Source organism: Gadus macrocephalus, chromosome 8 (genome assembly GCF_031168955.1).
Source record: "Gadus macrocephalus chromosome 8, ASM3116895v1".
In the NCBI taxonomy this organism is placed as follows: Eukaryota; Metazoa; Chordata; class Actinopteri; order Gadiformes; family Gadidae; genus Gadus; species Gadus macrocephalus.
Genome location: NC_082389.1, coordinates 4,728,909 through 4,754,939, shown reverse-complemented (window position 1 = coordinate 4,754,939; position 26,031 = coordinate 4,728,909). Strand labels below are relative to the sequence as shown.

The following is a 26,031-nucleotide window of genomic DNA, read 5'->3' as shown; positions in this document are numbered from 1 at the left end:
ACACACCCCCCCCTCCTTCCTAGAACTCTTTGCTCTTTGCCATGTTTCTATAAAAATCGGTGTGTTCGATTTCGAGCAGAAACAGGTGGTTCCCTACACTTTAATATCTCATTTTATTTGTACTGTATCACTGGATTCATACCTTCCACGGTGAGAGAGCCTTTGGTCTTGGCAGGTCCCGACTGGCAGCAGTATTCACCGCTGTCCTCGCAGATCAGGTTCTGAACGATCAGCTGAGCCTTTGAGGCATCTAGCCTGATGCTGAACTTGTCAGACTTGGCCAGTAACGTTTCCCCTTTAAACCAGTTCACCTCTTTGGGCACGGCGGAGAACTTGCAGCTCAGCACAGCCGAGCCCTTTTCCTTCGCTTTAACCTCGCTGATTGGTTCTGCCACCTCCAGGGGGCGCTCTATACAGGAACATTAACAACGTTTGAGTCAACTAAACCCTAGCTTATGCACACTGACAATCGCTTGATCATGTTTCAAGTGCAGCTTCCCCCTTGTTTTACCTTTGACAGTGAGTTGGGCGTGGGATTTGCTCTTGCCAGCGGTGAACTGCATGGGGCCAGTCATGGAGGCTTTGGTCTTCTTGAAGGTGAGACGATGCAAAGTGCCTTCTTTCTCCAACTCAACGTCAGTGCTCTCCTGCAACGCCGCTCCGTTCAGCGTCCAGATGGGAGGCTTCACCAGCTCCATGCTGATCTCCACCTCGAAGACGGCAGCGAAGGGCTCGGTCACTTCTACTGCGCTCAGCTCCCGAACGATGCTGATGGCCTGCTCTGTGAGGCCCAGGAGGAGAGACAGAGCATCGAGCTGTGAAGGTTCTGTACAGCTCATTGATAAAAAAAACAACAACAACATGCTTTGAAATTCAATAAAGGTTTAATTGCAAAGGCAAAGCAACCTTGGATTGCTTTGCCTTTACATATGAGAACTACACAGCAGCAAAGCATGTACAGATACATTAGGGGTCAGATTCACAGACAGACAGACAGACAGACAGATACATACACAACAAAATAACAGACGGACATCTCATTGCTTAGGAGTTTGATGGCAGGAAGTTTCATTCGTGAACTTCAGCAAAGGTCGTGTCAGGGTATTCATACCGTCGTGACATCATTAGAATCTATCTGACCGCATGAATACACAGGAGGCAAGCTGCGCAGCGTAGCTACCGTAGCATATTCCCCCACGTCTTCCAGCCGTTTACCTTCCACCAGCAGCTTACAGGACGTCTTGTCGTCGACGGCGTCGCAGGTGTACGTGTCCTCGTCGTCCGAGCACACGTCGTTGATGGTGAGCTTCCGGTACACGTTCTCGCTCCTGACCTCGTACTTGCGGTCGGATTTGATCTCCGTCTTGTTCTTGTACCAGCTGACGCGGGCGCTGGCGCGGGACACCTGGCACTCCAGGTGGCCGCGGTGCTTGTGCATGGCGATCTTATCTCGCAGCCTCTTCACAAACTTCACGGGCAGCTCTGGAGCGATGACAACACCACCTCGTCAGCACTAGGAGCCACCGTTCAGGGCCAAAGGGAGCCCGGAGGACTACTGCCATAACCAGTCACGGTCCTTCACTAACCACACCTATTAACTACGATAGCATCGTTTGACAAAGGGAACCACAGAGGACTACTGCCATAACCAGTCACGGTCCTTCACTAACCACACCTATTAACTACGATAGCATCGTTTGACAAAGGGAACCACAGAGGACTACTGCCATAACCAGTCACACTCCTTCACTAACCAACCCTATTAACTATGATTGCATCGTTTCAAAATTATGAAAGAATATCGATTTTGAGTACCTAACGCAATGCACAGGTGAGCCTTCTGGGGTTCTAAAGACTAAGACCTGAAGAGCCATGAGCACCAAACAAAGTCTATCATATCTGAAACAAGCAAACTGCATCGTGATGCCAACGATTTTCCATAGACCAAAGGGACAAAAATAATTGTGACCCAAGGCCGTCATATCCAAGCCGAGCATTATCACAAGCTAAACAGAGCTTTTACTGATACGTGAAGTTCAGCTTATAGGTTTCACAGATGTCCTAAGTGTTCACACACTATTACATATAATGTACACCCTTTTCTGAATCGGTTTCAAATACCATGCAAACCACTTCCGTCAACTGACAGGAATAGAGCGTGTCTATTGAGCACATGGACCCCGGCCAAGTCTCTATCACATCCATCATGCGAAGAGTTGAAATAGGACCACATGTTGAAGGAGAAACCTGACCACTAGCTCTCTTCTAGGGGTTGACCCTCTGATTCTATTTACTGGGAAGAATAAGAGTCTTCTCCATAGCGCCAGCCATAGCACAACCTAAACTTAAGCCCAACAAGCTCCAACCGACATCAGCTTATTCTAAAAACAACCTTTTAAAAGATATGAAAATCAAACTCCTTACAGCACTCAACCAAAACTATATATTTTTTTAATCTAGGAGGAATATATGAGGAACAATTAAACTTAATACAATAAAACTCCTACAGAGAATTGTTGTATGTGCCATCAAGTTTCAATGAGATATCAAGGTTTGGTCAATCTTGTATTTAAAGGCAGGAAATAACTGGATTCAATGATTGGCCTGTGTTAAAACTTCAGATTGGATTTGCCACCTGTCTGAAAGCAGGTCAGATGTCCAGGTACAGTTTTGACCACTGAAACCAATAGGTTCTGCTAAAGAAATACCCATGGTGTTTTTTGCCCTTTTTTTTTTTTTAATTCGGGACAATCCATTTGCAACCTGCCTCTAAATGAATCGCCAACCTTATAAGTTGTTACTGTTGACATACATCAACCACACACAATGTACCAGTCTTACCTTTCACTTTAAGTTTTGCACTGGAGGAGGCCTTCTCAGCCGTAAATTTAACCTCACCAACGTCTTCTGGAGTCACCGATTTGAACAGGAGGACATACATTTTGCCTGTAGTAATATTAAAATAAAAGCAGATTATTTCATAGGCCCTGTTTGTATTGCGACCCAAAGAAAAGATGTACAGTATCATTTTGTTCTACCCTGAGCAGAACACATGTAGCGGGGGGCTATATATTCTTTGTTGTGTCTGTTCCGACACTGTTGAGTGCATAAGGCCCCGCTCCAAAACAGCATCTCGGTGAAGCCTTAGCCCACCTTTTGTTGACACATGGTGTCAAAGGCGATCAATTTATACCTTGGAAAAGCTACCCACCCTCTTGTCTCATTTTGATGTTGTCCCCGACTTTGAGCTTGCTGCTTCCCTTGTGCCACTGACACTCCACCTCGTCGTGGGAGATCTCACACACGAACGAGGCGCTCTCCTTCTCCGTCACCTCCACGTCCTCCAGTTTCTTAACGATCTTAATGTCTCGGGCTACAAGAACACACATGAAGAGGTCAACGTCAGCACGTTTGTACTCTGTATATATTGGGCACTTATAGTCTTTGAGTAAAGGAGTTAGGCCTCTAACAATGTCATCAAAGGACACAAGGGATACCGTGCACGGTGAGCTTGGCTGATGTGTTGTCGTCTGCCGAGCGACAGATGTAAGTGCCTTGGTCTTCTGTGCTACACTTCTGGATTATCAGACTGCGCTTGCGGCCCGAGCAATAGATTCCCAGGTTCTTCCCTGGTTTTAGTTCAGTGTCATCCTGGGAAAGGGTTGTACGTTTCAGTGTCCATTATTGTACCATAGTTCTACTGTTATGTTGACAGTTGAACATTAACAGTAACTGTTGCCGTGGTTATCTGCAAAGCTGTACGTTGCTTACCTTAAACCACTTGACTTCGGCGTTGGTTCTTGAGAGTTCACACTCAAAGGTGACCTTATCTTTCTCAGGAGCACGGATATCCAAGATGGGTTTGGAGATCATGGCAGCGGGTTCTGTGAAGACAACGGTACGGTTATAAAAGGTAATTGGTCGGCAAGACCAAAAAACATATTTCAACAAAACAGTTCAACTGCCCAACGCTGAATTATGAACAAACCTGTGACAATTAATTTGGCGGATGTGTGGACCCCTTCGGCTTGGAAGGCGATGGTTCCCGCGTCCTCCATCTTGAGTTGGGTGAGCGTGAGGGCATGCTTCTTCCCCAGCACTGTGGTACGGCAGCTGGGCCCTGTCTTGATCTTGAGGCCGTCTCTGGTCCAGGAGGCCTCGACGTCAGCCTGGTTGAGCTCCACCTCCAGAGTCACCGTCTCGGCCTCCTGAGCACTGGTTTCCTTCAGTCCCTTCACAATCGAAATCTTCCTCACTGAGAGAAGAGAAGACAAAGTGTTGGTTTAGTAATCAAAAAGATGCCTCCTTGGGTCTTGTGAAATATATTCAAAGGGCTCTAGTCGGTCAGAGTGAAACACGTGTGTGTAATGTGTTGGTGCTCAGTCATAGATGGCAGTGGGTCCCTACTCAGTGGGACATGCAATGAGCTATCCGTCTTACTCTCAACAGTGAGCTTGGCCTGGGTCTTGTCATCGAGGGTTTCACAGGAGTAGAGACCGCGGTCGGCATACGCCACGCTCTTGAAGACCAGGCTCTGCTTGGCTCCGACCACCAGGAGCTCCACGTTGCCCGCGGGCTGCAGCACCACGCCGTTCTTCATCCACCTGACCTCCGCCGAAGGCCTGCTGAGCTCCACCTCCATCCGCACCTCCTTCTGTTCCTCCACGGTCATGTTCTCCAGCTTCTTCTTGATGGTCACAGGAACCTCTGGGAAAGCAACGTTTAATGACACAATAAGATGTCAAATCCCGTCAGTCAACCTAAATGTCGCTCCTGTCTGCGTCGTGTTTGGCGGCTCGTACGTTGCACTTGCAGCGTGGCGTTGCAGCCCTTGCCCTCCGCGTCCAGACTGATCTCTCCAGCGTCGTTCTGGGCGACGGCGGTGATGGTGAGGGAGTGGCAGGTGCCCCCGTGCTCAATCTTGTACTTTGGCCCGGCAGCGATGGGTATGTTGTTGCGGAACCATTTGACGTTTACGTCGGCTGGGGTGACGGTGCATTTAAAGATGGCGTCTTTTCCCTCCACCGCTACGACGTTGTTTAGCTTGGCGGTGAACCTCACTAGTCTGGGTGCTGGAGACACAAGAAAAGGTGTAATCAAATGAGTCACTTTCTACGTAAACTACAAATGTTGTGGCTCAATGATACGTTGACAGCTAAATGAATCAATCCGTTACCCTTTGAGGTAACCGTAGCAGAGGTCTTGTCGTTTTTACATTCACAGCTGTACTCTCCCTCGTCTTCCTTGGTCATGGCGGTCACGCTCAGGACCCGCTTGGCGCCGTCCGTGCTGACGACACACCGGCCGCCAGGCTTCATTTCCTTACCGCCATGGCGCCAGAGAACGTCCCCGGCCGCTTGGTTCAGCTCACACATCAGGCTCAGCTTGCCGCCCAGCTCCACCGCGACAGCCTTCAAGGGCGTCACAAACTTCAACGCCGATTCTGAATGGGAAGGGGAATTCAGAGAATGTCAGTTCAGAGTTCTATGTTCAAAGTCAATATTGTAAATTCCAAAAGTTGAATAATACAAATAGAAGAATCAAAATTGCGTTTGTCTCTGACCCACAGTGCAATAAGTAGAAAAGGATGAAATTTGGTAAGATTCAATAAAATAGGTAATATTTACAATGAATACATTTCATTCAGTAATACTTGGGGGCCGCAGCTGGTGTGTGAATTCTCAGCACATCCACTGCTTCCACTACAATTCGAGTGTCTCACCTTTGACCTGTACCTTGAACTCAATTTTGTCATCGGCCGAGTGACAGGAGTAAGTCCCACTGTCTTTGGCCTCGGTGGATTTCACGACCAGCGTACGAGACAGGCCGTCTTTCTTCATCTCATACTTGCTGCCTTCAGTGAGTTGCACCCCGTCCCTGAACCAAGTGACGGAGGCGCTCTCCGAGGTCAGCTCAGCCGTCAACACCACCTTCTCGCTCGCTTCCACACAGGTGTCCTTGATCGACCTCTTCTGGAACTTTGCGGCGGCATCTAGAGTTTGAAGGGAAGGATATCCGTTAAGCTTCACGGATCAGGGAATAAATCGCACAACGGCTGTTTCAGAGTGCTTTGGTTACCTGCCACCTGTAGCTTATACACCAGCTTCTCAGTTCCAGCTTCACAGATGTACTCTCCAGCATCCTTCTTCTCCACCTTTTCAATGACCAGCAGGCGAGTTTTGCCTTTGGCCTCAAAGGAGATGTTCTTGCTTGAGGTCAGCAGCTTTCCATCCTTGCACCATTTTACCTCCGTTTTCACGTCAGACACCTCACAGCTGAGGGTGGCCTTCTGGGAGAACGCGGCCTTCACCTCTCTCTGGATCGACTCCTTGCTGGAGAAGGCTGACTGGGCCTCTGAAGATGGATGGGTTGAGAAGAACAGTCAAAAGCCACACACTACAGTGGAACTACAAGCAAGCAAAATGTCACTGCAGTCAACAGCCAAAAAGTTCAGTGGAACATTAGCAAGCACAATTTCACTGTCTCAATATATTCAGAAAAAGGTCAAACTAAAACCAAACAAAGGATGATTAGTTCTACCTGAGACATGGATCTTGAAGACCAGCTTCTCCCCTGCAGCTTCACAGACGTACTCTCCAGCCTCCCTCTTCTCCACACTGTCTATCACCAGCTGCCGACTCTTGGCCTTAGACTCCATGTGAAGGGTCTTGCTGGCGGTCAGCAGCTTCCCATCCTTGAACCATTTCACCTCCGCCTTCACGTCAGACACCTCACAGCTGAGGGTGGCCTTCTGGGACAGAGTGGCCTTCACCTCTCTCTGGGTGGACTCCTTGCTGGAGAAGACTGAGTGGGCCTCTGAGGACGGATGGATTGAGAAGAACCGTCAAAAGCCGCAAACTACAGTGGAACTAAAGGCGAGCACAATGCAAATGTCTCAACACTTTCAGAAACAGGTCAAACTAAAAACCAAACAAGGGTTGATAGGTCCTACCTGAGACATGGATCTTGAAGACCAGCTTCTCCCCTGCAGCTTCACAGACGTACTCTCCAGCATCCTTCTTCTCCACCTTTTCAATGACCAGCAGGCGAGTTTTGCCTTTGGCCTCAAAGGAGATGTTCTTGCTTGAGGTCAGCAGCTTCCCATCCTTGTACCATTTCACCTCCGTCTTCACGTCAGACACCTCACAGCTGAGGGTGGCCTTCTGGGACAGAGTGGCCTTCACCTCCCGCTGGATCGACTCCTTGTTGCAGAAGGCCTGCCTGGTTTGGTCCTCTGGAAACGTTTAAATAGAGAGGTGTGGGCACATTATGACTGTTTATATTGCTAACTTCAACTGATGGATCCATCACGTATACAAATACACAAATACATGATAGTATTCTAAAAGGACAGAAAGAAAGTGGCACTTCTGGAAGATATTAAACCTAGGAAGCACCAGACATGTAGATATTAGAAACCGAGAATCCTATCAGAGGCAGAATATTGCAAAGAAAATCTGCCTCTATCATTAACATCTCCAATGGAAGGTGCTTGTCATTATTCTATTCTCACAAGCTAAATCCCTTGGCAATGCCGATCCTTAAACCAAAAAAAAAAAAGTATTATTAAAGCAACATAAGATCAATATATGATGATCCCTTACCTGCCACCTGTAACTTATACACCAGCTTCTCAGTTCCAGCTTCACAGACGTACTCTCCAGCCTCCTTCTTCTCCACACTGTCTATCACCAGCTGGCGACTCTTGGCCTTAGACTCCATGTGAAGGGTCTTGCTGGCGGTCAGCAGCTTCCCATCCTTGAACCATTTCACCTCCGCATTCACGTCAGACACCTCACAGCTGAGGGTGGCCTTCTGGGACAGAGTGGCCTTCACCTCTCTCTGGGTGGACTCCTTGCTGGAGAAGACTGAGTGGGCCTCTGAGGACGGATGGGTTGAGAAGAACCGTCAACAGCCGCAAACTACAGTGGAACTACAGTGGAACTACAGTGGAACTAAAGGCGAGCACAATGCAAATGTCTCAACACTTTCAGAAACAGGACAAAGTAAAAACCAAACAAGGGTTGATAGGTCCTACCTGAGACATGGATCTTGAAGACCAGCTTCTCCCCTGCAGCTTCACAGACATACTCTCCAGCATCCTTCTTCTCCACCTTTTCAATGACCAGCAGGCGAGTTTTGCCTTTGGCCTCAAAGGAGATGTTCTTGCTGGAGGTCAGCAGCTTCCCATCCTTGTACCATTTCACCTCCGTCTTCACGTCAGACACCTCACAGCTGAGGGTGGCCTTCTGGGAGAGAGTGGCCTTCACCTCCCGCTGGATCGACTCCTTGCTGGAGAAGGTTGACTTGGTCTGGATCTCTGGACACGTTTGAATAGAGAGGTGTGGTAACATTATGATGACAGCTTTGATTCAAAACTGGATGAGGGACATTAGAGCGAATTAAGTAGAAAGTACAAATATGGATATATGAAGATATGTTCTGCAAATCAAGTGCAACTTGGCACTATGCAGACATGTTACAACTAGAAAGAAGGTCTGAAACAGACTAAATTACCATGAGAGTAAGAGAAAGTGGCAGAGCAAAGCAGATTTTTTAATAGAAATAAACATCTTCAATATACGTTTTTTCTATTAATCTATTCTAAATACCATGTTGTCGCCGGTAAAAAAACAAAAATACATGATCAATTAACTACAGCAGTAACAGGAGATTAAGGTATGATGACCCCTTACCTGACACCTGTAACTTGTACACCAACTTCTCAGTTCCAGCTTCACAGATGTACTCTCCAGCATCCTTCTTCTCCACCTTTTCAATGACCAGCAGGCGAGTTTTGCCTTTGGCCTCAAAGGAGATGCTCTTGCTTGAGGTCAGCAGCTTCCCATCCTTGTACCATTTCACCTCCGTCTTCACGTCAGACACCTCACAGCTGAGGGTGGCCTTCTGGGAAAGAGTCGCCTTCACCTCGCTCTGGATGGACTCCTTGTTTGAGAAGACTGTAGTGACTGTAGTTGATGAACTGACTGTAGTGGATTCAGTTGCTGCAGAGACTGTAGCGGCTGCTTGGGTTTCTGTTAATAAAATAATCATAACAAAAGTTCTTGCTTTAACATGAAGTTAAGCACCGGTTCTCAAATTCGCAAATCAAGCACTGCTTGACATTTTAAGGCAATGCGAAGCATCAACATCGAGTGTCAAGGGTCACCTTTGATCTTGACATGGAATGTGACTTTGTCTCCGGCCACCTCACAGGAATAATGTCCTCCATCTGTTTTCTTGGCGCTCTTGATGATCAGCCTGCGCTGCGTTCCGTTAGAGGTCATGCTGGTCCTTTGGTCTTCATGGATCTCAACCTGATCCTTCTTCCACGCCACCGTGGCACTGGCAGAAGACACCTCGCAGCTCAGGTCCAGGTCTCCTGTGAGGGTGGACATCATGCCCATGGTGCCTCTGGGCTTGTTGATGAACTTCACAGGTTCGTCTGGAAGCAAAGAGATACGACTTTATTGTTATGATCTTTTATGAGGTAAGGATTTGCATTTGGGGACGCATTCATTTTCTTTGCATCAAAGCCTTTATCAGTAGTTCAAGCAGATGTTGGGGCAGGGCTGATCCAACATCAAACTAGAGACAGTTGCATTTCAAGTTTCTCACAAGTACTTTCACTCTCTTTCCAAATTGTTTTGTCAAGTTAAAGCCACACAGATGTTTGTTTACGCCTTGGAAGAAGCTGTCTTTACAACGAGACAAAATCCATACCGCTGTTGATTACACGATGACAGAACGTGCTTTCCTTTGAGTGATTGTTCAGAAACACCTGCTAGCACCTGTTAGCACTTGCTAGCAGCTTTCCAGCACCACTGCAGCTCATGTTGCACTGCGTCACATGGCGCTGGTATGTGCCATTGGTCATTTGTAGGCTTTAGATTGGCAGGCCCAAGCAAGAATATAATCTAGCAGGTTTTAAAGAGTTGTGCTCCACATTTCAATTAATTCACACTGGTGGAAACTCATAGAGACATAGAGTATACATATTTGGTCTAACTCTAACCCTTATTCACTGATTGTACCGGTACCTTTAAGGGCAAGTTGCAGGGACATTCTGTCGCCATCCAAAACACACTCGTAGACACCCACGTCCTCCTCCGAGACATTGTGGACCAACAGGGTCCTCTTGCGCTCCAAAATCACATACTCATACTTGTTCCCTACTTTCACCTCCCTTCCATTTCTCATCCAGACCACCTGGAGAGACGGGAGACATAAACCAAGGACGTTCAGGTTATAGGGAAAACACGGTTAAACACGGTACGGTGAAACAGAATGCGGTTGGGGGGTTTTCCCCAATCTCACACCTTTGTCTCGTGATCAGACACCTCGGCGGTGAGCTGAGCTGTGGCCTGAGCGCTGCAGGTCACGACCTCCATGGGATCTGACTTACTGGTGAACCTGACAGAGGGGGCTGAAAATAGAAGTGTTATGTAATAGGCGATTCAGGAGTTTACTGAACCAGCCAACACTACATTAGCGGTTCCCTTCTAAGTCTATCACAGCTGTGCTTCTAATTGAAAATGGTGCTGAGGATGGGTGAGTGGTAATGAGAAATGTGTTAAAGTTACCGCGAGGCTCACTTACCCTTAACACTTAGTACGCAGCGGGTCTCCGAGCCGCCTCCCACGAATTTGACCTCGACTCCGTTCATTTCCATGGTGACCTCGTGGATGGTCAGCGTGTGAACGTTCTTGGACCTCGTGATGAGGTATTCACCCCCGCTGCGCAGCATGCGACCGTTCAGGGACCAGAACCCGGAGCAGACGGCGGACAACTCCACGGAGAGCGAGTGCTCGTCCCCGAAGTAGGCAGTGCTGTCCACTAGACCTTTCTTCATCTCCGCAGAAGGCTCTTCACGTGCCAGGAAAGAGAAAACACCTCAATAAATGCTGTTTACGTGTGACCGTAGCGCTTCAGTTAATCACTGGTACTTTAATAAGTCCTTACCGAGATAGAAGCTTCCAGACACCTCCAAGTAGGGGCTCTGGCCGAAATCATTGACGGCAGAGATACGGAACTGGTAGCTGGTCTCCTCTGTGAAGTTGCAGAGGGTCGTCTGGGTGGAGACGATTATCTCCGTGGCGTTGCAGCGTTGCCACTGCTGGTTGCCGACCTTCCTCCTCTCGATGATGTAGCTCTTGATGGGCACGGGGCGATCGCTGTCCGGGGGCGACCACTGGAGGGTGATGGAGGAGTCTGTCTTGTTCTGCACCACTGCGTTGACTGGGGGGTCTGGCGGATGTTTTCTTGCAGCTACAGTGAAAGGAATATGCGTTTCAGCTTCTGTTTCGATTTCATAGGTCAATGTTTAGCCCCCCCGAATTAGCAAAAAGATAACAAACCAATTAGCCTTATCAGAAATTAGTACAAAATTAGACATAAGACATTGGTGTTGCAACTCCCAAGAAGAATTTTCTTCTTGGGAGTTGCATAAGACATGCAACTCCCAAGAAGAAGAAGTCTGTGCGGATTAGAAGTGCGTCTTTTTGTGCGCTGACCAGTGACGGAGAACCGAGTGGACGTCTTGCAGTCGCCCGCAACGAAGGCCACCTCTCCGGAGTCCCCGGCCTGGCAGTCTTTGATGGTGAGGGTGTATTGTCTGAGCACACAGGCCATGGAGATGCGGGAGTCCTGCTTCAGCCTCTCGGCGTTGCGGGTCCAGTAGGAGTCGGGGCAGGGATGCTCCAGCTCCACGCAGAAGATGACCGTGTCGCTGACGGGGACCACCGTCCTCCGGGGCAGCTTTTTTGTGATATTACCTGGAAAACAAGGGCTCATTTAAAACTACAATGTGTTTAGACCAGATTAAGCGAATAGATGGATAGATATAAAAAAATCCTATCTGGCCTTTTCAGATATTTATGACATATACATATTTTCTATATTAAATAACATTGATATTATAAATGACACCTGTACATATATATTCATTAAAATCATATACATGACTAAAAAACGACATGCCAATATACATGCATTTACAGACACTTAGATAGGATATGAAGGATATAAACAGGCATGTGAGCATTTTGACTGTTACAGGGTAAGTTCCCAGTTGTATATTTAGCAAGAAGAGCCGACTTTGACGGCTCTCTGAATTGGCCAATACGCTTCTGATGATTTTGCCCATCATCCATAAAACTGAACTCCCGACCGCACAAACAGAACCCGGTACGAGAACACAACAACAGCAGCAGGTTTGGGGGGGGGTCTGTACCCAGCACGGTGAGCTCGGCCACGGTGCGGCTGCCCTCGGCCATCTCGCAGATGTACACAGCGTCGTCGTTGGTGGTGACGTTGTGGATGGTGAGGCGGCGCAGCGTGCCGTCCTGCTGCATGCGGTACTTGGAGCTCTCCTCGATGCGGGTCTCCTCCATGAACCAGTTGGCCATGGTGGCCGACGCCGGCACCTCGCACAGCAGCGTGGCCGACGCCTTCTCCTGCACCTCCACGTCCTGGAGCTTCCTCCTGAACGGCACTTTGGGCTCTGGGGAGGCGATACACAGAGTTAACCAGGATGACAGTTAATGTTAAGGCCTTAGTAACTGCGGTCATTGTCGTTGTCCTGATTTGTGTCAATATCGTTCTCCCTTTCGGCTCTGGTACCCGATACACAGGGGAAAGCAGGATTTACATTCCTATTTAGCATATAGCATTTAGACGTTTTTCTCCAAAGCGACCTACAATATGTACATTTGTCTAGCCTGGCTATTGCCAGACCAAGCTCAATCGTAGATTGCACGTTGGTCTGGGGATGCTGCTGTCATTATCTTCAGCACAACAGGCGTGATCAATTGGCCTAGGTCAAATGACTGTACACAATTGGCTGCTTGCTGTCGCCTCCCTGTGGTTTTGTGTTATATATCAGCCAATAGAGTGCCAGGGGGAAAAGCCAGCGTGGTGATTGTCTCCCGTTAAAACATATCGAAACTAGAAAGAAATGTATTGCTCTTCTCCAGACCCCTCTGCAGGGCGAACTCAAATCCCCGGCAGAATGGGCGGGGCTACAGAGTCTTACATTTGTCCGATTAAAGAGAAACAACAACATATCGCCGTCGGTGCAGTAAGGATGTTCATAGAACCAAGTGCCAAATGCTAACAATTGTTAGGTTAACCCATTCCCTGTGTACAACAAAGATAGCTAGGATAAGATGCTACACAATGTACACTGTGCCTAGGTGGTACAGTGCTAGCCAGCTATTTGTGTCCTCTAATGTACCTACATGTCAGGCACTGTTACGAAAGTTAATGTTCAATTTCATGTGTCGATTGGATTTATCAGAAAATAGCATCATTATAGCCTTAACCAACCCTATGATGGGCTATCGGTTCACATCCAGGCTTCGAAAGCATTGGCATGATAGCTTGCACCTATTTTAGTACAGTATTTTTGAGTATGTATTTTAATGTGTCATATGTGTGTGTGTATGTTGGATGTGAGTGGACCATCTGAGTCCATAATAAAGATTTATTATTATTATTAATGTGTAGTGGTGTCCCTCAAGGCTCGGCTAATGTTACGGCCTTCATAACGGCTGTCCTTCTCGTTGTCCTGATTTGTGTCAATATCGCTCTTGATAATGTAATTGATGGGAAGAAAATGCCTGTAATAAATGTCCTGCACTGGCACATGAAAGAATGGATGCAAATCTAAATTTTTGTGCTGCGATTTTAAGTAGTTTTTAAATGCATACAATTTCAGGTTATATTTGGTCCTTATTCTCAGGACCAAAGCCAATAGTTCAGCCGGTGTTATTTTGTTTTAAATATCTCACTCTGAAATAGATGCCCTGTCTATTCTACACTCTGTCTATTCTACCTTAGACCCTGTCTATTCTAACACCAAAGTTCGTAACCTCTAAGGTCACTAAAATGTCATGAATAATTCTACACATTTTCTTAGTTAACTTTCCTCTTGGGAAAAATAAACACATGAATACAACAGATAGGCTACATAATATACAAAAGATCAGATGGTATGACGTGAGCATACACTACATTGAATGAAAGCATTTGAACAGCAGTGTGACTCCAAATCGGGATGTTAGCTTGAAATCTACTGACGATGAACCCAAATACATCAGGTCATTGCCTGCTCCCTTAAATTCATTAGCATTCAAAAGTAGAGCCTGATCGATACTCGGTTTTAGTGGACAATGCCGATATAAACATTAAGGATAGGAATGTCCAATATTCATAATATATCGGCCGTTATTCTATAGATATTGTGTTAGGGGGTAGACAAGCGCCTCCAGGGTTGCTGTTCACACTCCAGCAATGCTTCAGGCCATAGCAACATCACATTAAAACCATGAGCTAAAGGAACCAAATAACTGTATGGAGAGGAGCTACGAACCTTCCCACGGAACATGACGTCAAATGGCTTAACTCTAAGAAGCTTTTAGCGGTTTTATCGGCCGATAAAATCGGACAAACAATACATTGGTCGGGCTACAAGAGGAAAACTGATAATGAGAAAAGGGGAGACATAGATTCTCAGTTGCATGTGTTTGAGCATCTGTTTTAGTTCTGCATGTTATAAGGAGTATGTGGCAGAGTGGATATAGGCTATTAGCAAGTGATATTTAGTATTATACCCCGGAGGTTTAATGAGAAAAGCAGTGAAGTCCCTTGAGAAACTCGTTAAACCATTCAATATTTCATAACAACAACACATTGAAGTGCAAAGGCTTCACTGCGAATGAATGAATCAATAGTGTCTACATCAATTTATAGTCAATGTGTCTGTGGATATTCATTGCGTCCAATGGAAAGCTACTCAGAGACATCTCCCATGACGGTGGTGCTTGGAGGCTAAAGCGAGTGACTAGCCATCATTCCAACCGGGAAGTACTCATCACCAGCAGAAAATAGCCCCGAAACACAACACCCTGCGACACGGCCAGGGTTCGGCCATGCAGTGTGACGGTAAACACATGTCAAGGGGGCACTCCGAACCAATTACACTCACAATGAACTTCGGTTTGCTCTTCGAAAGAACACGGCCTGCTTTAAGCTATCGAGTTTTATAGACCCAAATACTCAAAGCTTCAACCATTGAAAGGGACATTACAGCCACGTCCTTCAGGGTAATTTCCTCTAGCACCTCCAGTTGCTATGCAATACTATATGATCAGTCAAAAGTGGGAAGGGAAGAGAGCCTGCGTGTGATAAAGAGGGAGGCGATGTTCTTATGTAAGGGACACTTCAGCTTTTGTCAATGCGGATTTGTTACAGGACTGACATTTGTTCGGGAACTCAAGACTGCCTTGATCCCATACACGACCTTTGAATTTGCTGATGTGCTGCTAAATTCAATGTTGTACATGTTGACTCATTCAGTCAGTCACACTGATGAAAGAAATGAAGAGTCTATGGCCTATTTGAATGTACGCACATTTATGTGTTGTTGACTTCAAAGTAGTTTGCTGCTACCTCAATTTCAAACAACCTATAAACCACGCAGCAGCCAAAATCTATCTTCACCATACTGCAGTCTCAATCAAAGCAATTTTATCAGTGATAATCATTTGTCAGCAAGTCTAGAAAACAATGGGCTTATTTCCTCCAAACTTGCCCAATTTATGTGGAATAATTAGAAGCCACCATTTAAAATGTCCATTTAAATAAGATGGTATCTAGACTTGTTTTATGTCCACAGTGTACATAACACAACAACATTGAGGCAATAATGTTGAACAAATGGAGATGAACATCGGAAATATGATACATAAAATACAATATACCACACTCATCCTCAGTTCATAACGAACACTGCCTGGCATGGCAGGAACCACTCCGATCATAAACTCACCCTTGACGATCACCAGCACGGCACTGTAGGTCTGCCCGGCCATGTTGGTGGCGTTGCAGGTGTACAGGCCGTTGTCGCTCTGCTTGCAGTACAGGATCTTCAAGATGAAGTTCTCCGCTTGGTCCTCGTAGATGACCTGCCGGCGGCCCTCGCTGATGTTGGAGCCGTCCTTCCTCCAGATGATGTGGGGCTTGGGGTGGCCCGTGACGAAGCAGCTCAGCTTGGCGTGCTTCCCCTCCGTGACCGTGCAGGTGCGGGTAAACACGCCCTTGGGCAGCTTGGCCAGCGCCGAGGCCCTCATGCGCTGCTCCATACTCAGAGCGCTCAGCCCATCCTTGATGCTGATGCTGCTGCTGCTGTTGGCGGTGGTGGTGGAGGAGGAAGAGGAGGAGGAGACGGAGGATGAGGAGACGCCGTCCTCGGTGCGGTAGACGGAGATGTCCTTCTTCATGTCCTCCTTGCGCTTCTGCAGGTGCGAGAGCAGGGAGGTGTTCTTATCCGCCGCCGCCCCTTGCTGGCGGGAGTCCTGGGCGTCCACGGCGAGCACGGCAGAGGCGTGCGCCCGGCCCGAGCTGTTCTGCACCCTGCAGGTGTAGGTGCCGGCGTCCAGGTTCCGCACGCTCTGGATCTTCAGGGAGCTGCTGTCGCTGTCCGAGACGATCTTGATGCGGTTGGTCACGCCCATGTAGCGGCCGTCCTTCTCCCAGTCGAAGGCGGGCTCCGGGTGGGCCGCCACCCGGCAGTAGAACACCAGGTTACCCCCCAGAACCACGCGGGAGTTGGTGGGTTTCACCATGAAGACGGGCGCCCTCAGGGCCATCTCCGAGGGCAGCGCCACCTGGAGGGTGACAGCGGCGTAGGCCTCCCCCACAGTGTTCTTGGCGCGGCACAGGTACTGGCCGCTGTCCTCCAGGGCCAGGTCGTAGATGGTGATGCGGTAGACGTCGCCGTCGTCCACCGTCTTGAAGCGCCCCCCCGAGGTCAGCCGGAGTTTGCCCTTCTCCCAGGTGATGAGCGGGATGGGGTTCCCCACGATGGTGCAGCTGAGAGTGGCATCCTTACCCATGCACACCGAGACCGCCTTGGGCCTCGTGAGAAACCTGGGGGCCCCCCCAAACAGGTCCTGATCCATTGTTTCTCCCTAAGTGCCAGGGGGGGAAAGCTGTCAATAGATTGGATTCATCAAAATAGTCTAAAAGTTTAACATTCGATTATTAATAAACTAACAATTGTGCGTGAGATGTTCTTATCCAGGAGTCTACAAACTTGAATGTAATACTTGTCGTAATAATATCGTTATTTATTAATGTTCACCTTAGTTTTTCTGAATATTTTGACATGACGCTATTTAATAATAATGTATGTAAAATTTCAGATAGTGAATTGGAAATGTTTGGCAAATTACTACCAACACAAAAAAAACTAAATTAACCGTAGTTGGTAAATGGATCATGGATAGATAAAAACCAAATCAGTTGGCCAATTGTGATATGAAAATGTGACTGAAAAATGTTTATAAATTATATAGAATTTCATTACTTTTAATTGTTTGTGTCCTATTCCTGACAATAGAAAAAACTTGTAAACCACAGTGGTTGACAGCTAGCAATGCTATCTGTCAAAAACACTATGCAAACGACAAAGATGCCATTTTTATAGTAGACAGTATGTCTCAGCCGGCCGCTACCCTGCATGGTCCCTGACCCTATTTATAAACACAGCCATAGTATCCTCTACCTCAAATGAATCCCATCAAGGCAGAACGCAGGTCAAACAACAAACAAAACATAACAAACTAAGACCTTGATCAAACACAATAAATGCATCCTTCTTAACAAGGTCAAACAGAGAAGACACACAGGCCTACTGCCTTTCAAAGGGCGATATTTGCCAACTTTGTCACCTCCCTCCAGTGAGGGGTGCGTCCCTAAAATAACCTCAGCTGTCAGAGCCCGTCTCGGTCCATGGCCATTTGTAGAAGCGGGGCGAGATAAGCCGCCTGATAGACCGAGCACCAAGCCACGAATAAATGGCGGCTGCATTATATGATAAAGTGACGGCTAATTCTTCATTCTTCATTCATGATTCGTTACGTGATGTTGTTGGAAGCTAATTATTATTTGTTGGACAAATGTCCAACAAGATATAGCTGTATAGCTTGTAAGGTGTTGTTTGAGGCAAATTTCAACACACTGGATCGAAAGCGAAACATGTAATAAAGTAGCGCGGTAAATGCTAAATGCAATGCACGTGGCAGGGCATTCCTCAAATCAAATAAAGTAAAATAACAATCTATAAAGTGACTCCATAACCATGCAGTACAGTACGGTAACGTTACTTGTTGGTTTGCAGTTTTCTCTACTAAAATAAAGTTTGAATAGAATAAAAAGGTATTTACTAGTTTGTTTTATTTTAGTTTTACATCAATATCAAACAATTGAATAACTCCTTGAGTTTATACCTTAATTCTTCAGACACACTATAGTCAAATCGGTGTTGTAGGCTACCATTGGACTAAAAGCGGTTTGACGGAAGAAATAATCCAAGTTTCGTACGTAGAAATCCCAAACAAAATATTTCCTCTGCTTTGAAATATCCTTCAATTGACTGTAAATCCGGAATAGTGGAACATCCCCCCAGTGTCCCGCGGTGGGCGGTGGAGTATACGTACCTTCTCTTTCTTCCCTGGTACCTCACGATGACAAACAGCCGACGTCCTGTTTGGGGTCAGCCTCCTTTCTAAAATAGACCCGTCACTCATCACTGCAGATAGCTTGCAGGCCCACAGGTTAGGATGTGAAGCGGCTCGGTTGACTTCACCGAAACACAAGACTGCATTTAAAAGTTGTTATTAACATAGTTCATCCACTGCTAGGCTATTTAATTTACATTTCACAACAGAAAACGACATTTCACTAACATGAATATCGTTCTGTGTTCATCTATTTAACTCTTACACTGCATACAAAGCCTTCAAATGCATGTCATTTGTTGTGTAGAAAGTGGAGAAATTCAGTCATATCCTACAATCATATGAGATAATCCTTTAATCAAGTCAGATCGCGCTTCATTTTCCTGTACATATTTAGTCAGTTCAAAGCAGGCCTCAAACAACCCAGTCAAATGCCTCGCATTCCTTCGCCAGTTGTCGGAAATGATTAACCTACGCACTATCAAACATAAGAACATTGTTCAAAGTGTGCTGTGCTCCGGCGTTGTGCGTTTCCTTCCGTCGGGCTTTCCCCCCCGGAGCCACCGTGTGATTGACAGCAGCAGGTCCCAGTCTGGATTTAAACGGGAGAAACCCTAGCAGAGGCTTAACACTGCTCACTGTGGCTCCTCACTTCATCTTCTGCCACAGCTCTGGAACACATCACCTCTCACCTCTGCACTTTCGGAGCAAGACATTCAGGTGCTTCGATGGGGACCATCTTGGAATTATAATTAATAAGGCCTATTGTTATTTGCAGTTTGATCGGTAGGTATTAGTGTTAGGCCCAGTAGTATTAGAATATGAGTAGGCCGATTATTATTTAGTATTATTACAATGGGGCTAAAAAACAGTAGATGGCGCCAAATTATAGAAGAAAATAAGTAGAAAAATCGATCATACCAATCTGCTGTTTGTAGAACCATGGCAATGGCATGAATGGATTTTCATTCTGAATCGTGATGTATGATAAGTTTTCTTAAATTGGTTAGGCCTACTAGTAGCCTACCTTTGTTTGAGATACAGTTGGACTACCATCATAAACTTTGCATGCATTATACCATTCAGACAAAGTATTTCTCAACAAGACTCACACATTTTTGCGGAGTTGATAAGTGAGTAAAGTCTCTGCATCTTATCTCTCTCTACTCCCTCAATCTCCTTTCAACTCTCATGCTATGGCGCCCTTGTGCCTCTCTCAATAACATATTACGCAGACATATACATTACACATACACAAACACACAAAATCCCACGGTGATGTGAGGTAATACACTGAAGTCTGTGTGGAGAATAAGTCATGCTGCTAACACACAATAAGGGTTGTGTGTTAACATTAACCCTTTATTAATAGTTGTATGCAGTAATTAGCATTAACTCACAATTGACAATTTCCTTATGGTCTAGTTTATTAACTAATATTTTCTATGTTTACTAATGGTGTTCATGTTAACGAAGGCTGATGTTAACTAAGGTATTAATTTATACATTATTTAGTAACCCTAACCTTAAATGTAACCCCTATGCTAAAGAAATACAACAATGCTTATCAATGTAAATTAACTAATGTTAGTTAATGTAGACTACCCTTATTTCCAAAGTGTTACCGTCACGAGAGAAAGTATCTTAAGCAACAAAAGGGAAGTTATGCAGGGAAGAAAAAAGCTGTAAGTAAGAAATACTGAACACACTTCTAAAAACCTCTCCAAAAGATAAACACAGGCCATTCGTTTATGATAGTATAGTATCACATAAATAGATAAAACAACTGACATCTTCTGTTGGCTGGCATTGCAGTTTAATACCAACTAAAGATAGGATTATAATAGGGCCCTGGAGTTGCAGTAGATGCTTCTTAATACTGGGCTTTATCTGAAGTAGAGGCTAATAAATACAAGCCTTTATCTGTCCGTCCTCTTCACTCACACATGACTCACTATTTCCCTTCCAGTTATTCAGATCACCGTATGGCCGTTGGTAGAGCAGGATTGAGCCTGGGAAAAGACCAGACTGGGACAATGAATGTATAGCTGTGTTGCATGGATTGAATGTTACCCTGGGAAACTATGATCATTGAGTGACCAAAATGTAAAACACATGATCAAATGGACTGTTTTTCAGTCAACAGTTTTTCAGATGTTGAGTAGCTAAATATGTTTTTTATTTTTGTACACATATATGGTTTTGCGTTTCCATCTCGGGAAAGCCCAGCCACTGTGAAGCTGAATGTTTTAATAAAGAAAGGTAAAAACCATGGTCTTCTTGTTGTTAGTGCCAGAGACAGTTCCTATCTCTTCCTTTTTTTTAACTAGGTCTGTGCTGTCTCAATCCCACTGGCCTCTCACATCTCTCTATGCTATTCTTTCAAGGATGTCTACCTCATCATTTAGGATTCTGCAAAGGCCTCTCCCCTCAGAAACATATTTTCTTCTCTTCCAGTTTGATAGATAAAGCATTTGTGTTCCGTTCTCTCCCTGTATAAAGCCTCTTTCTTTGTTTCTGTAAATGGTCTTGCCCAACATGTCCTCTTATAATTTTTTGTTGTTGCAATAATGATATTTTGCAAGGGTTTATGCAAGGTGTCAATCATGGACACCTTACATACATAGCGATTTCAGAACATGTTTCACAATATGGGGTATTTCCTTTTTCTGAATATTATGCTTGTACTAGGGATATTTGAAATGGATGTGTTAATAGCGACTCTCAAAACGATCTGTCAAAAATACATCTTTACAATTGCAACAGAGACAGACTTGCATTCATTTTTTGACCTACCAATGAAACAGAGAAAATAAACAGGACTAACGGTAACTAGAATCGTGTTGCAAACCAAAGATTAAAAAAAAAATATTAGTTATTTGTTAATCAGTCTGCATTATATGACAACAAAAAATCGGAACAAGTCAATTAAAAAAATAAATCGCAGAGAGAATATCCGAACTGTGTTCAAATAAAAAAATAAAATAAGGTAGCCTAGGCCTCCAGACACAGGATATATCCACTCCACTGTGGACTCACTCAATGTAATTGTATGCATTGTATAATCCATGCAGTTGGTGCGGACACCAGAAGGGGCTTAATAATTATTGAAATGCCCCGAAGCCTCGACGCTTCCCGTAAAATAGGCCAACATATCGCCAAAGGGAGGCACCGAAAAACACACGGATTGCTCAAGCCTGGAAGTTCCGCAGAGGTGGCTCAACAGTCAAGAGCCTCCTATATAAGAACCGCTCAGGCTCTCGTTCTCCACCAGTTGAGTTCGGAATTGTTCAGCACAAAGCCAAACTGAAAATGACGACTCAGATGAGATTGTTGTGCTTCGCTGCGGTTACCTTACTGGCGGAGGCTCAGATGATCCCGGGCCCCTTTATCTTTCCTCTGAAAAACTTCCGCCCCCTGCTGGACCAGCTTCGGGTTGAAGCTGTAAGCATAGAAAACAGCTTCAGCACTTTGTCTTGATGCCATGTCTATAATGCCATTTAATGCTGAAATGAAAGATGGCTACTATTGCATTAACGTGAACTATGTCTATCTTTGATATAGGTCTATCCAGAGGGTGTGGACCTGTCCATCATGTCAGTGAAAAAAATGACATTCCCTGCACAAGAGTTAGACTGCAGCCAAGTGAACACTTCCATGCCCGGACAGCAATGTCCACTAAAGGAAAACGGGGTAAGCATGTACAACCGTCCTTTCTTGAAAAACGTGTCTTGTTTAGTAATGTTAGATTCACATGACAGATGTTATTTTGAAATTGTAATGAACTATTTCCATATTTTGGTCTTTTCCAGAAAATTATGAATTGCAATTTCACCCTGAGCTACATAAACCAAGATGCTGACATTCAAGGCTTTCAGTTCAACTGTGATGCTGCAATCAAGGAGGCAACCCTGGTAAGGCTTATCCAAACTTAAAAAAAAATATGATGTATCTATGTAGAGCTGATGAGAATGTTATTCTTATGATTCATGAAGAACATCACGTTCTCATGCAATGATGTGAACTTCTCCATGCGATTCATGAAGAGCATCACATTCAAATGTAATGATCTCCATATGATTCATGAAGAACATCACATTCACATGTAATGATGTGTGTGCAGTTGCCCTAATAGTTAAACAGTACAGTAGTTAATGTAACCATCAAGAATACTAAATAATTTTATTAAGCGGGATACATTATTTTAAGCAGTGACAAATTGTTGAATCTGTAATCATCTTTCACCCTATTGTCTCGACCTCGAACCAATCTGAATCCTCACCTCTTTAACCCTGCATCCATTTCTGTGCCATCTCCTGATAACAGACCAGAGTGAGAAGGAGCAGGTCTGGCCGTGGATCAGGCAAAGGGGGCCGTGGCGGATCTAGGGGGTCCAGTAGATCTTGGCCTAGGAGGTCCAGAGGCTCCAAGGGATCCAGTGGGTCCAGAGGCTCCAGGGGATCCAGTGGGTCCAGAGGATCCAGGGGAGGTCTTTCAGGGCGTGGTTCTTCCATCGCCGGAATCGGAAACAGAAACAGCGGCGGAACGCGTACAGCATAAACTGACTATAGCTAAGCCTGCTTTAAGTCAAGGGAAAAGGTAGCAGCGCATTGGCTTGAGCCTGTCTCACTTATTTTCTTGATTTATGTTGCATTTGCAAATAGTCAAGAACTTGTTTTGTTTGTTAACTTCCTCTTTATAGATTTGATTGTTCACCCATAAAGTATCTATGTTTTCATAATAAAAAACAAAATGCAAACTATAGAAAAATGTGCTTATAATCTTTTGTACAATGCCAAGTACCAGGTTCCTGTACTCCAGAGAAAAACAACATCAGGCAAATGGGTGGTAAATATGCTGCAATGATATTAGGCTAATCCCACAAAGGGAGTTTTAAAAGTACACTTTGAGAATTAGCATACAATCTAAGACCACTTTGAAACAAATTGGGTGTGCGTTTTTGTGGCCTCATAGAAGACTCGACGCACCCTGATTTACCCAGTTTGGAACATTGTTCCTGGGAACGAAAAGGGCAGAATTTATTGTTAATATTTGTACGGTCGTTACCTCATCTCCTTTGATGAACACTGAAGGCGTTATTAACGTGGTTATAATATTGTATTATTATTTTTTTTTAGAATCTAACATAATTATTCATCAGTATCAAATATGCAGTGCCGTAACTACATCTCTGACGTTTATAACAAAACAAACCGTTTGAAAATGTAGCAAGGTGGTTATGGTTATTTTAAAAGTACATGTACCACTACCAAGTCAACACAGTGTTATGGGTGAGCAGCTGACTGGCAAGTTGGCCGCCAGTGCTGACCTTCGACTCCATTGGCCAGCAGAATATGCATGTGTACGTTTTTCAAATGACATTTTCTCTAAATCTATACAATAATATCAAATGGCTCCTTGTGTACAAGTAGTCAGTACAACAGTTAGTATGTTCATATCAGTCAGTCCCTGAACTTATGGGATATTCGGTCTATAGCCCACTTCAAAGTGCTGACATAATGCAATTTTGCAAAGGCGAGAATATGCATGTGTACGTTTTTCAAATGACATTTTCTCTAAATCTATACAGTAAAATCAAATGGTTCCTTGTGTACAAGTAGTCAGTGCAACGGTTAGTATGGTCATATCAGTCAGTGCCTGAACTTATGTGAAATTCGGTCTATAGCTCACTTCAAAGTGCTGACATAATGCAATTTTGCAAAGGCGAGAATATGCATGTGTACGTTTTTCAAATGACATTTTCTCAAAGTTTATACGGTAAAATCACATGGTTCCTTGTGTACAAGAAGTCGGCAAACCGGTTAATATGTTCATATCAGTCAGTGCCTGAACTTATGTGAAATTCGGTCTATAGCTCACTTCAAAGTGCTGACATAATGCAATTAGCAAAGGTGAAAAATATGCATATGTGAGTTTTTCAAAGGACATTTTCTCAACATCTATACAGTAAAATCATCAGATATTGCCTACACAATGTTATGGGTGAGCAGCTGACTGGCAAGATGTCCGCAAGTGCGGACATTCTAGACGCCGCCGTAAGACAGCTAGTGCTCTATATATCTACGCACGTAGGTGAAGGGTTTTATTTTGAAAACGTTGCGAGATACCACCCAAAGGCTGTTTAGAGTAAAGGCGCACAAAGATTTTGTGTGACGGCTGGCTTAACCGCGGATGAACGAATGGCAGCTCACTTGACCGCAGTGCAAAACGCATGCTGCTCTAATTAGCTTTATTTTCAGTTTAACTGAAAATAAAGCTCTTGTGCATGAATTTTACCCGTCACAATATTGCCTGTTCAATGTTATGTCTCGGAAAAACTATTGAATTTAAAATAAATCATTATTTTGAAGAAATATGAAATAATGTACACAATCAAATAAATAGAGAGTTGACGGAGAAGATGGTGGTTTGATCTAGTTTCAAAGTTTATACCGTTTATGCTCGGTAATACCGGTGTAACGTGTTGACACGACTACTACTACATGTTCAAAATCGGTTAACATATTCTCCATCCATTAAAAGTGAAGGATCAGTTAAGTCATTAATTCGTCTGAAATATACCAGCCAGCACATACACATTTGACTAGCAGCTTGTGCTAGCTCCCGCCTAGCAATAACGTCAATGGTGGAGCTCTGGCTAACTGTTTTCCTGTCAATTCACCTGCACAACTCGTTAATGTGGTGGCCGGGTTTGCCACGGAGCCCGGTCTGGCACAGCCCGAACAAACTACGTGGCACCCCCCCTCTCTTCATCCCATGGGCCCACCACCTGTGGGAAGACCAGTTGGGGTCGGGTGCGCAGCCACATGGGTGGCAGCGAAGGTCAGGGGTCTCGACGGACCAGACCCGAGTGGCAGAAGCTGGCTCTGGGGACGTGGAACGTCACCTCGCTGTGGGGAAAGGAACCGGAGCTTGTGAGGGAGGTGGAGCGCTATCAGTTAGATCTGGTGGGGCTTACCTCCACGCACAGTCTCAGCTCCGGTACCGTACTCCTGGATAAGGGTTGGACTCTATTCTTCTCCGGAGTTGCCGAGGGCGTGAGGCGCCGGGCGGGTGTGGGGATACTCATAAATCCCCGGCTGAGGGCCGCGGTGTTGGAGTTTACCCCGGTAGAGGAGAGGGTCGCCTCCCTGCGCCTAAGGGTTGTAGGGGGGAAAACTCTGACTGTTGTTTGTGCGTATGCACCAAACAGCAGCTCAGAGTACTCGGCCTTCTTGGAGACCCTGAATGGAGTCCTGTATGGGGCTCCAGTAGGGGACTCCGTAGTTCTGCTGGGTGACTTCAACGCCCACGTGGGCAACGATGGAGACACCTGGAGAGGCGTGGTGGGGAGGAACGGCCTCCCTGATCTAAACCCGAGCGGTCGTTTGTTATTGGACTTCTGTGCTAGTCATGGATTATCCATAACAAACACCATGTTCGAACATAAGGGTGCTCATAAGTGTACCTGGTACCAGAGTACCCTAGGCCGAAGATCAATGATCGATTT

General features: G+C 45.4%; 1 protein-coding gene across 23 annotated transcripts in view; it reads right to left on the bottom strand.

Moving 5' to 3' along the window:
- Positions 1-18,800, bottom strand: part of obscnb (obscurin, cytoskeletal calmodulin and titin-interacting RhoGEF b) — a 65,090-nt gene extending 46,290 nt beyond the window's left edge. For 7 of the 23 annotated variants that reach the window (XM_060058205.1, XM_060058208.1, XM_060058206.1 and 4 more), the window contains exons 1-27: positions 18,501-18,798; positions 15,830-16,970; positions 12,233-12,502; positions 11,514-11,774; positions 10,963-11,268; positions 10,600-10,866; positions 10,320-10,426; positions 10,041-10,209; positions 9,170-9,445; positions 8,697-9,035; positions 8,039-8,320; positions 7,605-7,880; positions 6,953-7,234; positions 6,541-6,816; positions 6,079-6,354; positions 5,723-5,992; positions 5,177-5,443; positions 4,803-5,072; positions 4,441-4,707; positions 3,989-4,255; positions 3,772-3,884; positions 3,498-3,651; positions 3,212-3,373; positions 2,842-2,946; positions 1,216-1,482; positions 512-781; positions 143-409 (exon numbers count right to left, since the gene is read on the bottom strand). In XM_060058205.1, the coding sequence (XP_059914188.1) occupies positions 143-409; positions 512-781; positions 1,216-1,482; positions 2,842-2,946; positions 3,212-3,373; positions 3,498-3,651; positions 3,772-3,884; positions 3,989-4,255; positions 4,441-4,707; positions 4,803-5,072; positions 5,177-5,443; positions 5,723-5,992; positions 6,079-6,354; positions 6,541-6,816; positions 6,953-7,234; positions 7,605-7,880; positions 8,039-8,320; positions 8,697-9,035; positions 9,170-9,445; positions 10,041-10,209; positions 10,320-10,426; positions 10,600-10,866; positions 10,963-11,268; positions 11,514-11,774; positions 12,233-12,502; positions 15,830-16,970; positions 18,501-18,590 (7,297 nt within the window). In that variant the 5' untranslated portion in view covers positions 18,591-18,798. Of the gene's footprint in view, positions 1-142; positions 410-511; positions 782-1,215; positions 1,483-2,841; positions 2,947-3,211; positions 3,374-3,497; positions 3,652-3,771; positions 3,885-3,988; positions 4,256-4,440; positions 4,708-4,802; positions 5,073-5,176; positions 5,444-5,722; positions 5,993-6,078; positions 6,355-6,540; positions 6,817-6,952; positions 7,235-7,604; positions 7,881-8,038; positions 8,321-8,696; positions 9,036-9,169; positions 9,446-10,040; positions 10,210-10,319; positions 10,427-10,599; positions 10,867-10,962; positions 11,269-11,513; positions 11,775-12,232; positions 12,503-15,829; positions 16,971-18,500 lie in introns of all 23 variants that reach the window. The other 16 variants (XM_060058201.1, XM_060058202.1, XM_060058203.1 and 13 more) reach the window with 10 other exon arrangements.
- Between the last annotated feature and the right edge of the window lie 7,231 nt (positions 18,801-26,031).